This window comes from Cricetulus griseus, assembly GCF_003668045.3.
Source record: "Cricetulus griseus strain 17A/GY chromosome 1 unlocalized genomic scaffold, alternate assembly CriGri-PICRH-1.0 chr1_0, whole genome shotgun sequence".
NCBI classification, from domain to species: Eukaryota; Metazoa; Chordata; class Mammalia; order Rodentia; family Cricetidae; genus Cricetulus; species Cricetulus griseus.
The window spans coordinates 241,411,894-241,428,720 of NW_023276806.1; the positions used below are offsets into that span (position 1 = coordinate 241,411,894).

A 16,827-nucleotide genomic window follows, 5' to 3' on the forward strand; every position below is an offset into this window, starting at 1 on the left:
TATTAATAACATTTTTGTTTGAACACCTCTAGAGATCTGCTTTAATTCTTGCCTGATCCTTTTGAATTTTTTCTTTAATATTAGGAAAAAACAGGTATGGGAATATTAAAAACAGAATATATGCAATGAGAATTATCCTAGTTAACTGGAAAGAGAGAGTCAAGGCTGGAAAAGAGAGCGTATGTTACTGAAATCTAATCTTGTAAAGAAATGAAGACCTGTGGAATGAAGGTATCAAATAACAGAAAATGGATTTATGACACTCAAAGCATTGAGAAAAGACATACCATTCATATATAAGAAGGAAAAAGAAAGAAAAGCTAGATGGGAGAACACACACATGAGAAGGTAAGGTATAATATCAAATAATCACAATAAGTATAACTGTAATTAGAACTGCAGGTAAGGAAAAAAGGCATCATGCTGACTTTACAAGCTGACTGACTACATAAAGCAAGACATGTGCATAGCAACAATTAGTCAAAAGTAAGTGTCTGTGTATCAGTTTTGGACCAGAGGGTTTTAAATTTCTATTAGTTTATTTGTTTGTTTGTTTACTTTTTATTTGGGTTTTGAGACATCTCTCTTTCTATAACCTGTGCTATCTTGGTACTCAATATATAGAGCAGGTTGGCTGTGTACTCTGCCTTCTAATGCTGGGATTAAAGGCATGCATTATCATGTCTGGTTTCAAACAGTTTTAAACTAAACCCTAACAAGATAGAAATCACCTATATAGTAAAACCAGATAAATCCATCACAAAGATATAATTTTATAAGCATGCAATATTCCACATATGTGTATAGTAGTATGACCAAAATATATTTAAAAATAAAACTTAAAATTACTTCACTTGAAGCAAATGAAAAGGTAAAAGTTTAAAGTACATAAGACAATTACAAACAATGATAAACACTGGCACAACTCATTATTGTCAAATAGGCATAAAAAAACTAGAGAATGTTAGCCATAAAATATAAAAGACAAATGAATAAAAAAATTTGCATGAATCATCAAACAGAATATATTTTTAAAGCAGAGATCATTCTTTAAAAATATTGGTCTTGCCCAAAGTCACACCAGCCAGAAACTATTCCATCCAAGGAGGAATAAATGGGAAAGTAATATGAAAAGAATGCTAAAAGCATATTTATAATTAGAAGGTAAATGCTGCATAAAAATTTATGTTGAAAAAATAATGAGACAAAAATTTTGATATAGAAATAAGATGAAGTAGGTTTGAATGACACTACAGTCTCCATTGTTTGTACTGGAAAAATATATTCTCAAAATGACTGATATAAACTTTGTTCAAAAAGTGTAAAATCATAATTATAATAAAATAATATACAAGGTCTGAAAATGTATTAATACTCTTCATTTCCCACTTGTAAAAATTTAATGTGTATAATAATGTATATAGGTATATGCACTATAATAATGTATATAAATAGCATAGTGAAAAATAAGTATTAGAAATGCATTTGTTAGTTTCTCTTGAAAATTTTGGAAAATAGTTTTATTGGTATTAATACTAGAACATTGAATTACTTTTGAATAACAATGTTATGAAGCCTTGCAACAGGATTTGAGAGGGAAAATGCCAGTTATTCATTATTGTAATTTGATTAATTCTAATACTTTTTTCCAAAGATTCTCAAATTCTACAAGATCTTTTTTTAAAAAACAATAGTTAGTTTGATGACTCAGACATAGTTTCAGCATTTGGGAGATAGAAGCAAGAGGGTTACCATGATGTCAAGGCTAGCCTGTTAGACACAATGAATGCAAGACCAGCTCAGCCATTTGGCAAAATTATCCCAAAAACCAAAAGGAAAATAATTGAATGTTTTTTATAACATGGAAAGTTATAACATGTCTAGAGCATGGAATGGGCTTATTAAAATAAACTACACAGAAAATGACCAAAACATATAACCTTATTACAACAAGCATGTAATTCTTAGAGGAAAAATAACTATATGAACTCTTAGTGCATTCATGTAACCAATCAGTAACTTTTTGTGAGTAAAAATTATTTTAATTCCTTAAGTACTTTTTCAAAGAATTTTTGCTGTAACTATCACAAGACCCTGGACAGCTCCAAATACATGTAATTTCTTAAAATTACCAGACATCTCTAGGAAAAGCCAAAATGCAACAGTGTTACACGAAAGCTAATGGGGATGTTTAAGCAATTTCATGTAAATTAAAGAGTCAAATTCAAACAATAATTTGTAGAAACTAAAGGTTAGTATCAATGTATTTGTTAATATTATTATGACAATTATATGCATGAAGATTTTTTAACACATGATCCAGGAATCAATAGGTTCATTGATTCCATTTCTTACCTATATTTTTAATTTGATAATTTAACAAAACTAATATAACAAAGAACAATTGTTTTATTTTTGATTTTTATATATTTATTTTCATTCTTTTGCCTTATTATGGAGGCTACAATTTCCCAAGAACAATATTTTAAAAGAAATGGAAGTAAACTATATTTGCATTTTTACTTGTCTGAAAAGAAATAGTTATTTAATTTTCTTAATAAGAATGGAATTTATAATAACAGTTAGAAAGTATATTCTCTGACTGGGATTTGCTCTTGTTTTAAATTCATTAATAGAATTATTTCTTGGGTTAAATACACATCTAACAGGTTGTATCTGCATAGACTCACAAGTACATATATGTACACACACATGCATCTGAATTTGTTTTGGTAACTACATTGGGAATTTTGCACCATTGTTTCATGTGAGTTGGGAGAATGTGAATTGCTTTCTTCACTGTCCATGTTAATACTGATGTAAAGGGTTTCCTCCCATGTAGACAGGATATTTTCTTTATCTGTCCTCTGAAAATAACTACTGGGAGGTTCTCAGAGATGAAGGCCATTTGAACCTGAGGTTTTCTTTGTTTAAAAACACAATAAAAGATATTAAAAATAATCATCTTTACACAATTTAGGTATGAAGATGATGCTCAAAATACATATTTATGATCATTTTGCTTCCAAATCATGCTTTTATGATAATCTATTTTAAAAGTATCAACCGGTTGCCTTTCTCCATTATCAATTTTTCTTGTTCTCTTTCTGTCTACTTTCCTTTAAAAACCAATCTGTTACTATTTGGAACTATCTTCAGACTTCCATTTTATTTTTATTTTATTCTTTTCTGTTTCTTTTCTTTCCTTCTCTAAGTAACTTTTATTTTATCCTATTGCCCTTTTTATACATTTTCTATGGATATTGAGCTGGTTGTATCATGGCCATTCTATTTCCTCTTGCAAATATTCAAGTCTATTAATATCCTGCTAATTACTTCCTTAGCTTCATTTTCCACACTTGTTATCCAGGATCTTTATTGACTGTAGTTTCAAATAGCTTCTTGTTTTTCTTGCAAGTTCTTCTTGACTAATTTGTACACTTAAAATCTTTTATTGTAAAATACAGGAATTTAATTGTCATAGTTTTCAAGTCAATTTCATTGCATTCTGATTATATGACTCATAAAAATTCTAAAGCATTCTAAATATTTTAAATTAAGGTTTTCAAAAACTTAAAATTTGAGCTATTTCCATTTTAATTGAATATTTGAAAAATGAAACAAAAATAAAACCAGGCCTGATAATGCCTGGTTTTGTAATTCAAGCCGTGTGCCTGGTTGAGGTAGGGAGATTATAAACTAAAGGGAGCCTTTGCTCCAGAGTCACTTTAAAGACAGGTTGGGCAATTTACAAAGACCCACCTCAAAATCAAAAACAATAAGAAGCCAAAGCCTCACCTTATTTCTAAAATGTGTGCCTAGCACAGTTAAGGCTCTGGGTCCGATCTCCAGAACAGCAAAAAAAAAGTAATAATGAGCAATAATGGTAAATAAACATAAGCAAAACATAGTTTAAGCCTTGTGAAATGATTTACTTGGAGGAGACTCAAGGAAAACTCCTGAGGGTATCAACTACCTTTTCTCCTGGTGTCACAGACACTCTCCAGATGCAGTGTGTATAAGAAGGGTAGCCATTTGGGAATCCTGGGGAAGAAAGGTTGCCACTGGACTCTTGTAGGGTTTCTCCACATGCTGAAGGGGAAAAGGCATGAAATTATTTACTAATCATTATTAAAGTCATGAACACAATAAGTAGAGTGTCAGATAGTAATATGTATTTTTCTTTCTTTTACTTTCTTATTTTCTTTCTGTAGCCATTGCTGGTCTCTAACTCCATCTCCTCACAAACTATAGCTTCCTGAGCCCTGGAACTTCAGAAATGTATCACCATGCCCAGCTCCAGATGGACTACCCTTCTAAATGAATTTTTTAATGTCTCTCCAAGAGAACTTCAGTATGCTCACTGGTGTCACTAAAGATAACCATAAAACAAGACAAGTGGTGATAAATAATTTAACATATATAAAGTTGCCTTCATGGGAAACTTTCTCATTCATTGTTACGACAGACAATTTTAAGGACATCCATATAAATCATGCTGGAGAAGATCTACTTTTGTAGAAAAGTTTCCATTAATATATTAAATGTGAGTGAAGTCTATATTTCAGTGAAGTGTAGAAATTTAAATAGTAATTGCATAGTAAAATTGTGTGCTATGTTATTATTTAAAAATTCTTAAATGATAATTAATAAATATCCACTAAGGATAATGTAAAAAATGCCATATATAATAATTCATATTTAAAAAAGAAAAATATTATGAAGAGGCAGGAATGATGGCTCAGTAATTAAGAACACTGGTTACTCTTGCAGAGGACCTAGGTTTAGTTCCCAGCACCCACATGGTGTGACTCACAGTCCTCTGAACTCCAGACCAGGGGATCTGATGCCCTCTTCTGGTCTTTGTGAGCATCATGAACTCACATGCACAGACATACATGTGAGCAAAACACTAATACACCTAAAATAAAAATAAATAAATCTTTAAACACCATCATGGAAAATACCCATTTCATAGAATGTCCTATTATATTGTTTCTCTGTTTTATTTTTTTCACTAACATGTAAATATTCCTAGAAAAGAGACTATATAATTTTCTCTTTCTATGTTTGTGTTATTCTTTGGGGTATCAATCACTTGAAATTGCATATTGTCAGCTACATTGTTTCAAGGCTTTCTGTAGGCCAATGACACAATTTTGTTAGTTTTTCCACACCTTTTGCAGGGGGTGTGCAATGCACCTTGTGATTCTAGGTGCATTTATTGAAGTCTTTAAGAATTTCTTCCCAATGTCACCTAGTCATCTTCACAACCTTCATTCAAAAATCTAAGAACACAGGGTCTTCCCCGTGAAGGATACTGCACTCAAAACTGAGACATTCCTTGGATCTGAGGCATAAACCTCAGTAAGTGAACTCTTATCTCATCCAATACTCAATAAATTATAAATGACTCTGCATAGCTTGTGTTAAAGAAAGATAATGACTCTGAAAATGTAAAACAGACCTATAAAAACAGTCTGAGATGATATAAATATTTATATCATTATCAAAACCAACACTAAGTTTGCACAGCAAAGTAGAAGTGAGCATTGCTTGTTCTGACGAACAAGACTGAAAAGGGGATCATAGAATAAAATGAAAATGCTCAAGGTCATACACACATAATTTAACACAGTTAATGAGTGACCTAGGGTTCTTGATACATGCCATCTGTTAGCATCACAGTATGTGCTTCTAAGAAAGATGTGTATATTTGTTAAGTAGCAACTGGAGAGTTGAATGTGTTTTATGAAAAATTATATTCCTCCACTTTTTATAAAGAAATTCCATGACTAATCAAAGCCTCTTCTAGCCAAATGAAATTGAGGATATATTTACTACAGTAGGATTAAAACAATAAAATATCTGATTCACAAATCTACATGATCTATACTCTTCTGACTAGAACTAGATTCTCCTAAATTATAGACCAAATTATAGCATAATTTACAAATTATTACTCTATAAATATGGTCTCATTACAACAAAATGTAAAAACCTTTCAATGGAAGCTTTACTCAGCATTTGAAATTATTTTTCAATAAGCAACACTGTCTCCTGCTCACAGGATCTACCACACCCTTGATTGATTTATGCTCAAATATAAAAATCAAACTTTGGCTGAGTATAGTGTCTCACATCTGCAATCTCAGCTCTCTCTAGCCTGAGGCAGAAAAGGTACCTTGGGTTGGAGGCCAGCCTAAACTACAGAGTGACACCCATTCTCAAAATAGCATTATTTAAAGAACTGGGAAAAAACAACAATGACAGATGGTATGATTTATTCATGTACTTGTCCATGAGCAGCAAATATAGGGATGAGAGGGCAATTTTAATTACAATCCTTTGCTTAGTAACCTCAAAATAATACACATTTCAAAAGCTTTTAATCAGTTTTCATGACTGAAAATCACCTACATTGGTAAACAAATTTCATGCTGTTGTTTCATTAGGGTCAAGGATAATGACATGGCATTTCTTAATCCTTAAATATTTCCAGCAACAATTAGGAAGATTGAGGGATAAGGTATGAATGTATAGGTGGGAATTACAATGGCTGTCTCAGTAATAGTTTGGAAAGTGAAAACAATTAACTTATCATGAGGTAAGTGCTTGTTGTTTGTAGTGTTGGGGCATGAACCTGGGGCATACAAGGCAGACACTCATGCCATTGAATGTGACTTGCTTGTCCATAGAATCAAACATTCTGTCACTGAACTGTATCCGCAGCCTTTCTTTTTCTAACTTTTGGCCAGGCTGGATTTGAAATCATTATGAGCCCAGAAAGATTTGAATTTGTAATCCTCCTGCCTCAGCATATCAAGTAGTTAGGATTGGAAACCTGTGCAAACTCCCAACCCCAAGAGACAATCATTATGATCAGTGTTCCAATAAAACAAAAATTAAAAGTAAAAATCTTTATCATATGGCCAAATCATATTTGAATTAGATACTCCATATGCATCCTCCTTCAATATAAAATAATAATTTGATACTATAAATGGTGTATTTTTTCAGAAAATACAATCTAGACTCTTAATAAAAATGAGGCTAAATAGACTACTTATTCTTGTACAAATATTTGTCCTGTTAAATGTCTAAACTTTCCAACAAATATGAAAAACACCCCTTCTCCAAATTTTGTAGGAATAAATTTATAGTGTTACTAAAGGTCATGAATGCATAAGTATCTATACAATAAAAATATATTTAACAACTTAATGCCCCTTAATTCATTTAAGTTAGTCATTTCATTTTCTTTTAAAACTTAAAATTTTAAGTATTTTTTTGCATTTGAAATGTTTTTCACAGAAGATGGTAGTGGCTACATACATGGCTCAGTGAATGAAGTACTTGCCTATAATTCTTGAAGCCCTGCCCACATAAACCAGATATGTCATTATGTGCGTGTAGTTCTAGAACATAGATGAGGGGGGACCAAAGATTACCTGACTATGAAACAAGTTTGAGGCTGCCTATAAGAGACTATGCTTGTATTTGTTCCTCCGTGAGATTTCCCCTCCCATGCAGGGTTACTTGTGTAAATATTTGTGTTTTCTTCCCTGCATCTGCAACATTTGATACAGTAGCTTTCACTTATTGAAGATGGTTCAATTCATTCATATGAATTGAGGACCTAATTTATAGCATGTTTTAATTACCAGGAGTTCTTGGTAAATCTTGCAGTCTAGTATGGGATATAACAGGTAAAGTAACAATTATGAAAGTAAGATATGAGAGCAATGGTCAAAATTTTTGCAACTGTGCTGACATGGAGAGCAGGGAGAGTTTACCTAGGAAGACTTAAAGAGTTGACTATTTCCTATGTTCCCAATGAAGAAAGAGGTCAAAGCAAAGAGAAACATACTTCTAAAGAAGAAAATAGTGAGAGGCAAGACTGTAACAGAAATGCCTTTGACTAGGCTGAAAAGGGGAACAGGACAAGATGGGAAGAAAACTGAAAGGGAAATCAACCTTTGTCTTAAAAATGTAAGAAGAAAGATTTGCATTTTGAATGTCACTTGGACAGTAGTGTTGCTGGAGTCAAAAGATGCAAAAATAATGGGGGGAAGTAATCTGATAACTTGCTACTATTGATGCAATGAGAGGTTCATACCCAGATGTGAATGCATATCTGCACACTAAGAAAACAGGAGTGCAAGAGCCAAATGACTTCATAGAAATAGGGAGGAAAGAGAAGGGGAGAAGAGGAGGCTAGAGGAAGATATGAGAGAACAGGAAGATCTAGTCAGGGGAAGAATAAAGGAGAACAAGAAAAGAAATACCATCATAGAGGGAGCCATTACAGGTTTAAAGAGAATTCTGGCACTAGGGAAAGGTCCAGAGATTTACAAGGTTGACCCCAACTAACAATCTAAGAAATAGTCTAGAGGCTACCTTAAAAGCCTTTCACCGATAATGAGATTGATGACTACCTTATATGTCACCCTAGAGCCTTCATCCAGTAGCTGATGGAAGCAGAGGCAGACACCCAGAGCAAAACACTGAACTGAACTCTGGAACCCAGTTGCAGAGAGGGAGGAATGAAGAGCAAAGAGGTCAGGACCAGGCTGGTGAAACCCACAGAAACAGATGACTTGAACAAGGAGAAGAGCATGGCCCCCAGACTAATGTCTGGGAGACCATCATGGGACTGATCCAGACACCTCAACATGGATGAGGAGGCCCAGGCACTCTATGGGGTCCCTGGTGGTGGATCAGTATTTATCCCTGTCTTAAGAAGGGACTTTGGGAGCCCATCCAACATGGAGGAATGCTCTCTCAGCCTGGACACATGGGAGAGGGCCTAGGCTCTGCGCAGGATGATATGACTCACTTTGGGAACCACCATGGAGGGCCTTACCCTCTCTGGGGAGCAGAGGGGGGATGAGGTGGGGGTCTTGGGAAAGGGGAGGGAGAGGGAGAAGGGATTGACATGTGAAGCAGCCTTGTTTCTAATTTGAACTAATAAAAAATAATCTCTTGGGGAAAAAAAGAAATAGAGAGGAAGAAGAGAAGCAAGAACGTCTCTAGCATTCTGGCTTTGGCTATTGGATGGGGTGTGATAGTGTCCAATGAACAAGGAAAAGTGTGCTAGGTAGAAGAATAAATGCATCCATGAAAAAGTAGGAGAAAAATAAATGAATGACGTTCACATGTGTTGTCAATGTATTTTAGGTAAGGTGTATGTGTGTTTGTGTGTGTGTGTGTGTGTGTGTGTGTGTGTAAATCATTATAATATAATTCTACCTAAATCTTGGGAAATTATAAAAATAAAAAATATTTGTAATGGAATGTTTATTTGATAATTTTAGAGATAAAAGTATTAAAACCATTAAAAATTTTAGTGACCAAATAACAAGTTTATTAACACTGTCTTCTATCCCTACAACTTCCACACAAGTATAAGTCTATAAGCATGTGCATTACTCATGTGTACTCTTTCATACAAAAATAAGAAACACATAAACTTATAAGCATATATTATTCACATATTTGTATTGGTGTATGAACACATAGGCCTTTTCGCTTGATAAAAAGAGATTCAAAATATTCAAAAATTAATGAGGATATCTATTTTCTCCTAACATCACTATGTTATTTGGTGCTATGTTTCAGAGCACAGTATTTTCTCAAAAGCCCATTTGGCAAAGCGTTTACATAGTAATCCTACTAGAAAATGGTCAGATCCTGAAGAGGTAAGTCCGCATAGAATTGGGGCCCAGCCTCCTCTGCAAGCAGGCAGGTGTGCTCTGTCACACACTTTTGCTAGAAGGAGATGCCCTGCCACTGTCTCAAAAGTAATAAGGCCAATTGACCTTCAATGGGCTAGAACTTCAATGTCATATGTAAATTTTTAATCTTCATTAAATGGTTATTTGAAGTGCTTGTTATAGTAACAGAGAGTTCAAATACTTCACAGACATAAATGAGAAAAATTCTCTGAGAAAATATGTGTTAATATTGGTATGAATGCAAAGCACTTACAAGGAACATAGTTACAGAATTACAGAAAAAAATGAAGACAAAATGCATGCAAAGAACAGTGCCAGTAACAAAAAAATAAATTAATAATTTTAGAAAGAATATAAAATAACCCTAAGATTACAGAAACTAAGATAATATAGCTGAAAATAGCAGAATTATAAGACAAGGGATTCAGAAAGAGAAACAATTAGAACAAGATGTGTAATTTACTAAGATCAGGTATGCTGTAAGCCACTTTCCTTATGGGTTAACTAGTAACTACTGGAATAAAGGTAGGATGAAGATTAGCCACAGAGACCCAATTCACAGCCCCAAGTGAGCAAGTTTTAATTCTGACAGTAGAGGAAATGTGAGGAATAACAATAGTAGCCAACATTATTAGGTGTTCAGTGGTTGGAGGTGGGATGGGGGATGTGAAGTTTGGAAGAAGGGGGAGGGGGGAACTGGGGGTGGTATGTAAAATGAAAAATAAATTAAATTAAAATATGTAAAAACAAGAATTCTTGGTGATTGGAAGAATAGCAAGCCATCGGGGGGATGAGGTGGGGGTCTTGGGAGAGGGGAGGGGGTGGGAGAAGGGATTGACATGTGAAGCAGCCTTGTTTCTAATTTGAACTAATAAAAAATAATCTCTTGGGGAAAAAAGAAATAGAGAGGAAGAAGAGAAGCAAGAACCTCTCTAGCATTCTGGCTTTGGCTATTGGCCAATCATAGTGTTGAACAGCCCTACCCTTCTGTCTCAGGAACCTTATCAGACTCTAAGATATATCCAAAAGTGAGTGTATTATATCAGCAGGGTTGATGGGCTGTAAAGAATCACCTTCACTCTTCCCATAATAAACAAAGAAGACTTTTCACCTGGCTCTAAAACTAAAAGCAAGAAATTGAAGTGAAAACAGTTCTAAGCTCTAAGAAACTCATCCTTTTAATGCCACCTTAAAAATCAAATCCTACTGTTACATTAAGATTTTCCATGATAAATATGCAATGACTGTACAGAGGTAACTGAATGTGTGTGTGTGTGTGTGTGTGTGTGTGTGTGTGTGTGTGTGTGTGTGTGTGTGTGTGTGTAAATACAATAAATTACAAGGCATGGATTCAATATATATTCCTATAAAATAGTTAACACTAATTTGAAGAAATTAACAGTATATGCGTTGTATATACTACTTGAATATTTTAAGCTATTTTCTGTATTCTCTAGGAGGAAGCAATAGTGTTTACAGCCAGATCACTATTAACTTGTCCTTTTGGAAGAGGATATCATTATCACAGACAATAAAAGCCACTGTCTGTATATCCAATCACCCACATTACCTGGTTAGTGCTTACTTCAAGCATTTTTTTAACTCAACAAAATTGTTCTATAACATATAGACACACCTAAGAGACCTTTGCAGGTAAACTGATCAGAAAATAATGTTGGCAAAAAAGTAGCCAGATTATTTTTATTGGCTTTATTCACCAACACAAATTTAACAAAAGACTGAGGCTAAGGCAAACTCAGTAGGATTGTGCAATTTGATGCATGTCTTATCCCCTGTGATGCAAGAGCTATAAAGAGCAACTCACTTTTCACAGCCTTAAAAACCTACAATATTTTTCTCATGGATCATGAGGTTGCATGAACAATTGATCTTACTGTATTAATCAAAACTATCAGTTATGGCTCATTTATAGAGTCTACCTTAATGAATTCATAAGAGTGCAAGCTACATCAAATTATAATTCACAGGAATATGAATATCTGAAATATATAAGAATGGCAGACTGATAATCATAGTGTCATAAATTTACTTTTAATTCTTAGTGATGTCTTTGCAATTCTACATTCAAATGCACCTCTAATGTGATTCCAAGTGTGATATGCATGTTATCTAGAGAAACAAAGTAGCTTCATACATAAATGAAGGGGGAAGTCCTTTGTATATATGTTTGTCTTATTGGTTGATAAAAAAAAGCACTGTTGGACAACAGGAAAGCAAGATAGGTAGGAGTAGGAGTCAAGGAGGATTCTGGGAAATGTAGTAAAGGGAGGAGTCACCATGTGATCCCAGCAAGAAAGGACACATGCCGCCAGCGTCCTCCATAAGATAAATCCTTATAAAAATATATAGATTAGTAGTTACAGTTGATAATTAAGACTGAACTAGCAAGTAAGAAATCCTAGTCATTGGCCAGCAGTACTGTAACAAATATAAGACTCTCTGTCTTATATTTGTTTATTTGGGGGCCCTAATGTGGCAGCAGAAGCCAGGCAGAGTTATTGTTACACATAAACTACCGATTTTGGGTGCTCTTAACTATATAATATATACAAATGTCACAAGACTAATAAGGATTGTCCATGTGCTTCTGTCACACTGGCGTCATTGTCTTCTAAAATCATTGCTACAAAATTAGTGATGAAGATAAAAATAAAGTAATGCCATATACACATATGTAATTCCTATATATGCATTTATCATCTTATTTCAGTATTAAGGATTGACTCAAGGACTTTGACATGCTAGTGTAGTATTCTATCATTGGGATACATCCTCAACTTTTATCTTTTCTTAGATGGGTTGTCACCAATTTCCCATGCTGACATTGAACTTAACCTGTTGACTAGACATGCTCTGATTTTATGATTCTCTGATTTTAGCCTCCTAATACCTGAAGTTCCAGAAATGTGGCATGAGGTTATCAGAATTTAAAAAGGCATTTATTCAAATGTAAACCCAACTCCAGTATAACTAAATAGATTAAATGGCATTAAGTAGAATGATTTTCAACGTGAAAATTGGATACACAGATACATTTATATTCAACAATATTAAAATTTGTTTTCAATGTTGAATAATTAAGATGCACAGGTTTTAAGCACAGGTTTAAATTATAACTATATAAATATCTTGAACATTTAATAGGCCTGTATCTTAAGAAATCTATTACAATAAAATTTGAAGTAACATTCTTAAAATTTTCCTCTAGAAAACATGATTTTGACAAATGAAACCTTTTTGTCTTAGAAAAGGCCCAATAATATCTATGGTCTCAAATCAGTGAATTAATGTAATCATCTGTACTGAGTTATAAACTTCCTAGCCATTCCCTGGGATTATTCAACCAATTCATTTTTGTCTTTCTTGTACTCTAGGTTTTCCCCTTTTATTTATTCTAGTTTATAATCTATTCAAAACCTCTATGCTGTATGTCCATGACCACATTTTAATTTTTGCAAATGAACCAACTTGTACTCTCTTAAAGAAAATATTCATGACCGACTCCAGAAGTCATGGCAGTCTTAATATAAGAGACCCCAATAATTTAGTACATGAATAATTTTTAAATAAGTACCATCCTAAAATTTTGATAGCATATCAAATATTGATAGCACCCTCAATTTTCTGCAAAAATTATTCATATAAACCAACTGAAATTTTTCTAGCTATGTGACCATTTATGAGTTTAATTCTCAGTACAGTTCCCAGCTATACATGCTCTAAAATTCTCTTTATCCTCATTTAAATTGCTGAATTTGAAACATGGATGCCATTTGCAAGCATAGAGACACACAAGAGAAGAGCTGAGGAAATCAAGGCCTGATTTTCTGGTGAAGCTCAAGGACACATGCAAATCTCCTGTGTTTGTTGTGCAATACCTGGACAGCGATACAGCTTTCTTGCTTGTGCAATGTCTCCTTTGCTTAGCCGGGTCCGTTGACCAATTGCAGGACGGATTCCATTATCATCACGGGAAGGGAGAATTGTGTCCAGAAACATCCCCCTGGAAAGCAGAAGCAAATCATACCTAAGTCATCAAATTAGAAGTTACATAGCCATAACAAACATACGGGTCACTTTTCCTGGGTTCAATTGGAAGTTATAGCAGGCAGAACTAAAGGCAGGATATTAGGCTTTCAAAACACTCTCATCAAAGCAGGGGAAAGGGGTATAAAGGGTATAAACGTGTTTAAATTCCAGAAAGTGAGAAGTGCATTTTTTTCTTAAATGTGTGTTATATTTTTAAAAAATAGTTTTATTTGACAATAACCCACAAAGGACATTGTGGCTTTTGTTTTATTCCCCTATATTGATCTAAGAATCACTTAGATCCATCAGATTGCAAAATAACTCTTACAGAGGGAGAAAAATAACCACTTGTGCAGGCAATTTTGAGTTTACTAAAATTTGAAAGAGCCAAAAGTTAAGTACAATTTTAGTTAAACTAATTGAAGCTAGTTGTACTAGGGTTCCAAATAGCACTGCCAATCATGTTGAAAAAATAAGATTAAACAGAGTAACCAATTATACATGACAATATTAGTCAAATGCAGAGATTATTTAATTTATTAAGATAAAATCAATGTGATAAAATTTACTGATGGTTTATTAAACATTAGCCAAGATAGAGTTCTTTTAGACTCCAGGTTGTGGTAAGAACTTACTATTTTCCAAATATACATAATTTAAAATTCTGACTGCAATGCACTAAAAATACATTCTAAATTTACAATGCAAATCAAACATTTATAACTAGGAAGAAATGTCAGATGGACTAGAAAAGTCTTCAAATGGGTTAGAAGTCTGGAGTGTATACATGAATTTTTAAGGAAAAATCAGAAAGAACAGAAGATTTTGCATTGTGCACAAAAGCTTTTAAATTAATTAATGAGACTATGAAATATTTTAAATTGAGATAAGCAAAGAGATATTCTACTCCAAAATATGAAACTGAACATATTGCCCTTGAATTGCAGGTCAGAGAACAGCATTTTCAGCTCCACTTATTCTGTCCACTGGAAACATTTATTAAACAAAGTTCTAGGCCTGAATTTATCACAGAGAATTAAACAAACTGGACTTCTGTCCTTTGTAAAATCAATTCTAGTGAGAGCGGGATCTAAATGAAAATCACAACATGGTGTCCTCCAAACCTTGGTTTGACTCTTACTATCAAGACAACACAAACCAAAAGGCACTTGGGAGGCCCAGAGGATGGAAGTCCATGGGCACTTGCTGGGACCACAAAATGACAGAAATCAAAAACTAAAATCAAACTATCATGTGACCTTGCATTCCACTACTTGGGCTGACAGGAAAGCAATGGAAAGCAACACCTCTCATATGTACCTGTTCACCCTGTACATAGCAGTGCTACTTAGGTCACCAGAAAGTGGAAGCAATTCCAGTGACCTAGCAGCCCAACCATCCACTAATGTGTATGTCTGTGTTCATGCACACACACACACACACACACACACACACACACGTGCACATGCACAAACAAACACACATAGAGATACACACACATATTCACAAGCACATGTGCACATGCACACACGCACACACACAGAGACGCATGCAGAGATACACACGCACATGCACGTACACAACACAAACATACATGATGATATTCTTCATCAGTATCATAGAAATGAGTCGTGCTGTGATAAGTGTTAAGGAAATAATCCTAAGTGTAACATGCCAGTCACAAAGGGAAAATATATGTGATTTCAATTACAGAAGTATCCAAAATGGTTGAATTCATAGAATTTGGAAATAAGAGGATATTGAAGGTCCTGGGGATAAACACAAATAAAGAAGCAGAACTGTCTAATAGGCACTCTGTTTCCATTTTGAAACATAAAATCTTCTGGAGCTGTGTTTAATAACAATGAATATCTTTAACACTATGAAAGCAAACACCTTAAAATGGTTAAAATGATAAAATTGCATTTATATAGTTTTGACACAATTAAAAACAGTATCTACAAGTACTTTTGTGGTAGCAAAACTGTCATTATCTGCAAATATTTGTTTAAATATAGTACTAAGCATTGATCTAAAATATAATGAATTAATCTCAACAAGATAACTATATTTTAATGGCTAGATATGACCTCTTAAAACATAGATGTTTTAATGAAAATATATAGAATGGATTTGTTTGAGAATTTCATATATGTGTACAATGAGTTTTGACTAATCCCATACCCAAACCCTCCCCTCCTATTCCTCTCATACCTTCCCCCAATATTTTTCCTTCTCAATTTCATGTTCTCAGTATGCCCAGTTAGTACTGTCAGAATGGATATGAGTTTAGGGCAATTTCTTGTACCAAGAACAGCTTATCAGATGCCACACTCCTGGAGAAAACCTGACCATCCCTCTCCTAGTAACTATAAGTTGTCAATAGTTCCTCAAGTGTGATTGGATTCTCCCCAATTCTATACTGAGATTTGGGTTGGTTTGACCTTGTGCAAGTGTGCATACAGTCAAGAGGTTGGGAGATGAATAGATAATTTTAACACAGTAAGAATATCCAAGGCTGATAGACCAAGACTATGTGGGACAAACAGATTGCGGGCAGTAAAAATGTGCTGATTCATGGTGACAGTTACAAATAATGTATAAAGGACAGACTAAAGTGAGACAGAAAATTCAAACTTAAAACACCATTTATAAAGACTAGAAAGAACTTTTCTTGTTCTTTTGGCTACTCTCCAGCACCTCCCATTTCCCAAAGAACTAAACCTCAGGTTAATTCTAAATAATTCAGAGCAGTGATAGAGAAGTCTTGTCTAAACCGAGACCCACACTTTATTTCTTACATATTTCTATGGAAAACTTAATTCAATTCCAAGTTCTAACCTAACAATAAAATTTTATAACTCTAATTTCAGTCCAGATTTCTGGGTGTATTTTTACTAAAACTTAAATCCCAATTCCAGGAACAATAACTATTTGAATATTACCCTGTTTGAAAAGATGTATCTGTGAATAAATGTGTCTATTTATGTACTTTAGAAAAGAACTATTTTCAAAGGCCTGCTAACACCCAACATTTTTT

The 16,827-nt window shown here is 33.9% G+C and overlaps 1 protein-coding gene across 1 annotated transcript in view; it reads right to left on the minus strand.

The window, feature by feature from the left end:
• Positions 1-16,827, minus strand: part of Tll1 (tolloid like 1) — a 179,845-nt gene that overhangs the window by 54,440 nt on the left and 108,578 nt on the right. The window contains exons 8-9 of the mRNA XM_027394106.2: positions 13,637-13,761; positions 3,977-4,092 (exon numbers count right to left, since the gene is read on the minus strand). Of these exons, the coding sequence (XP_027249907.2) occupies positions 3,977-4,092; positions 13,637-13,761 (241 nt within the window). The remainder of the gene's footprint in view (positions 1-3,976; positions 4,093-13,636; positions 13,762-16,827) is intronic.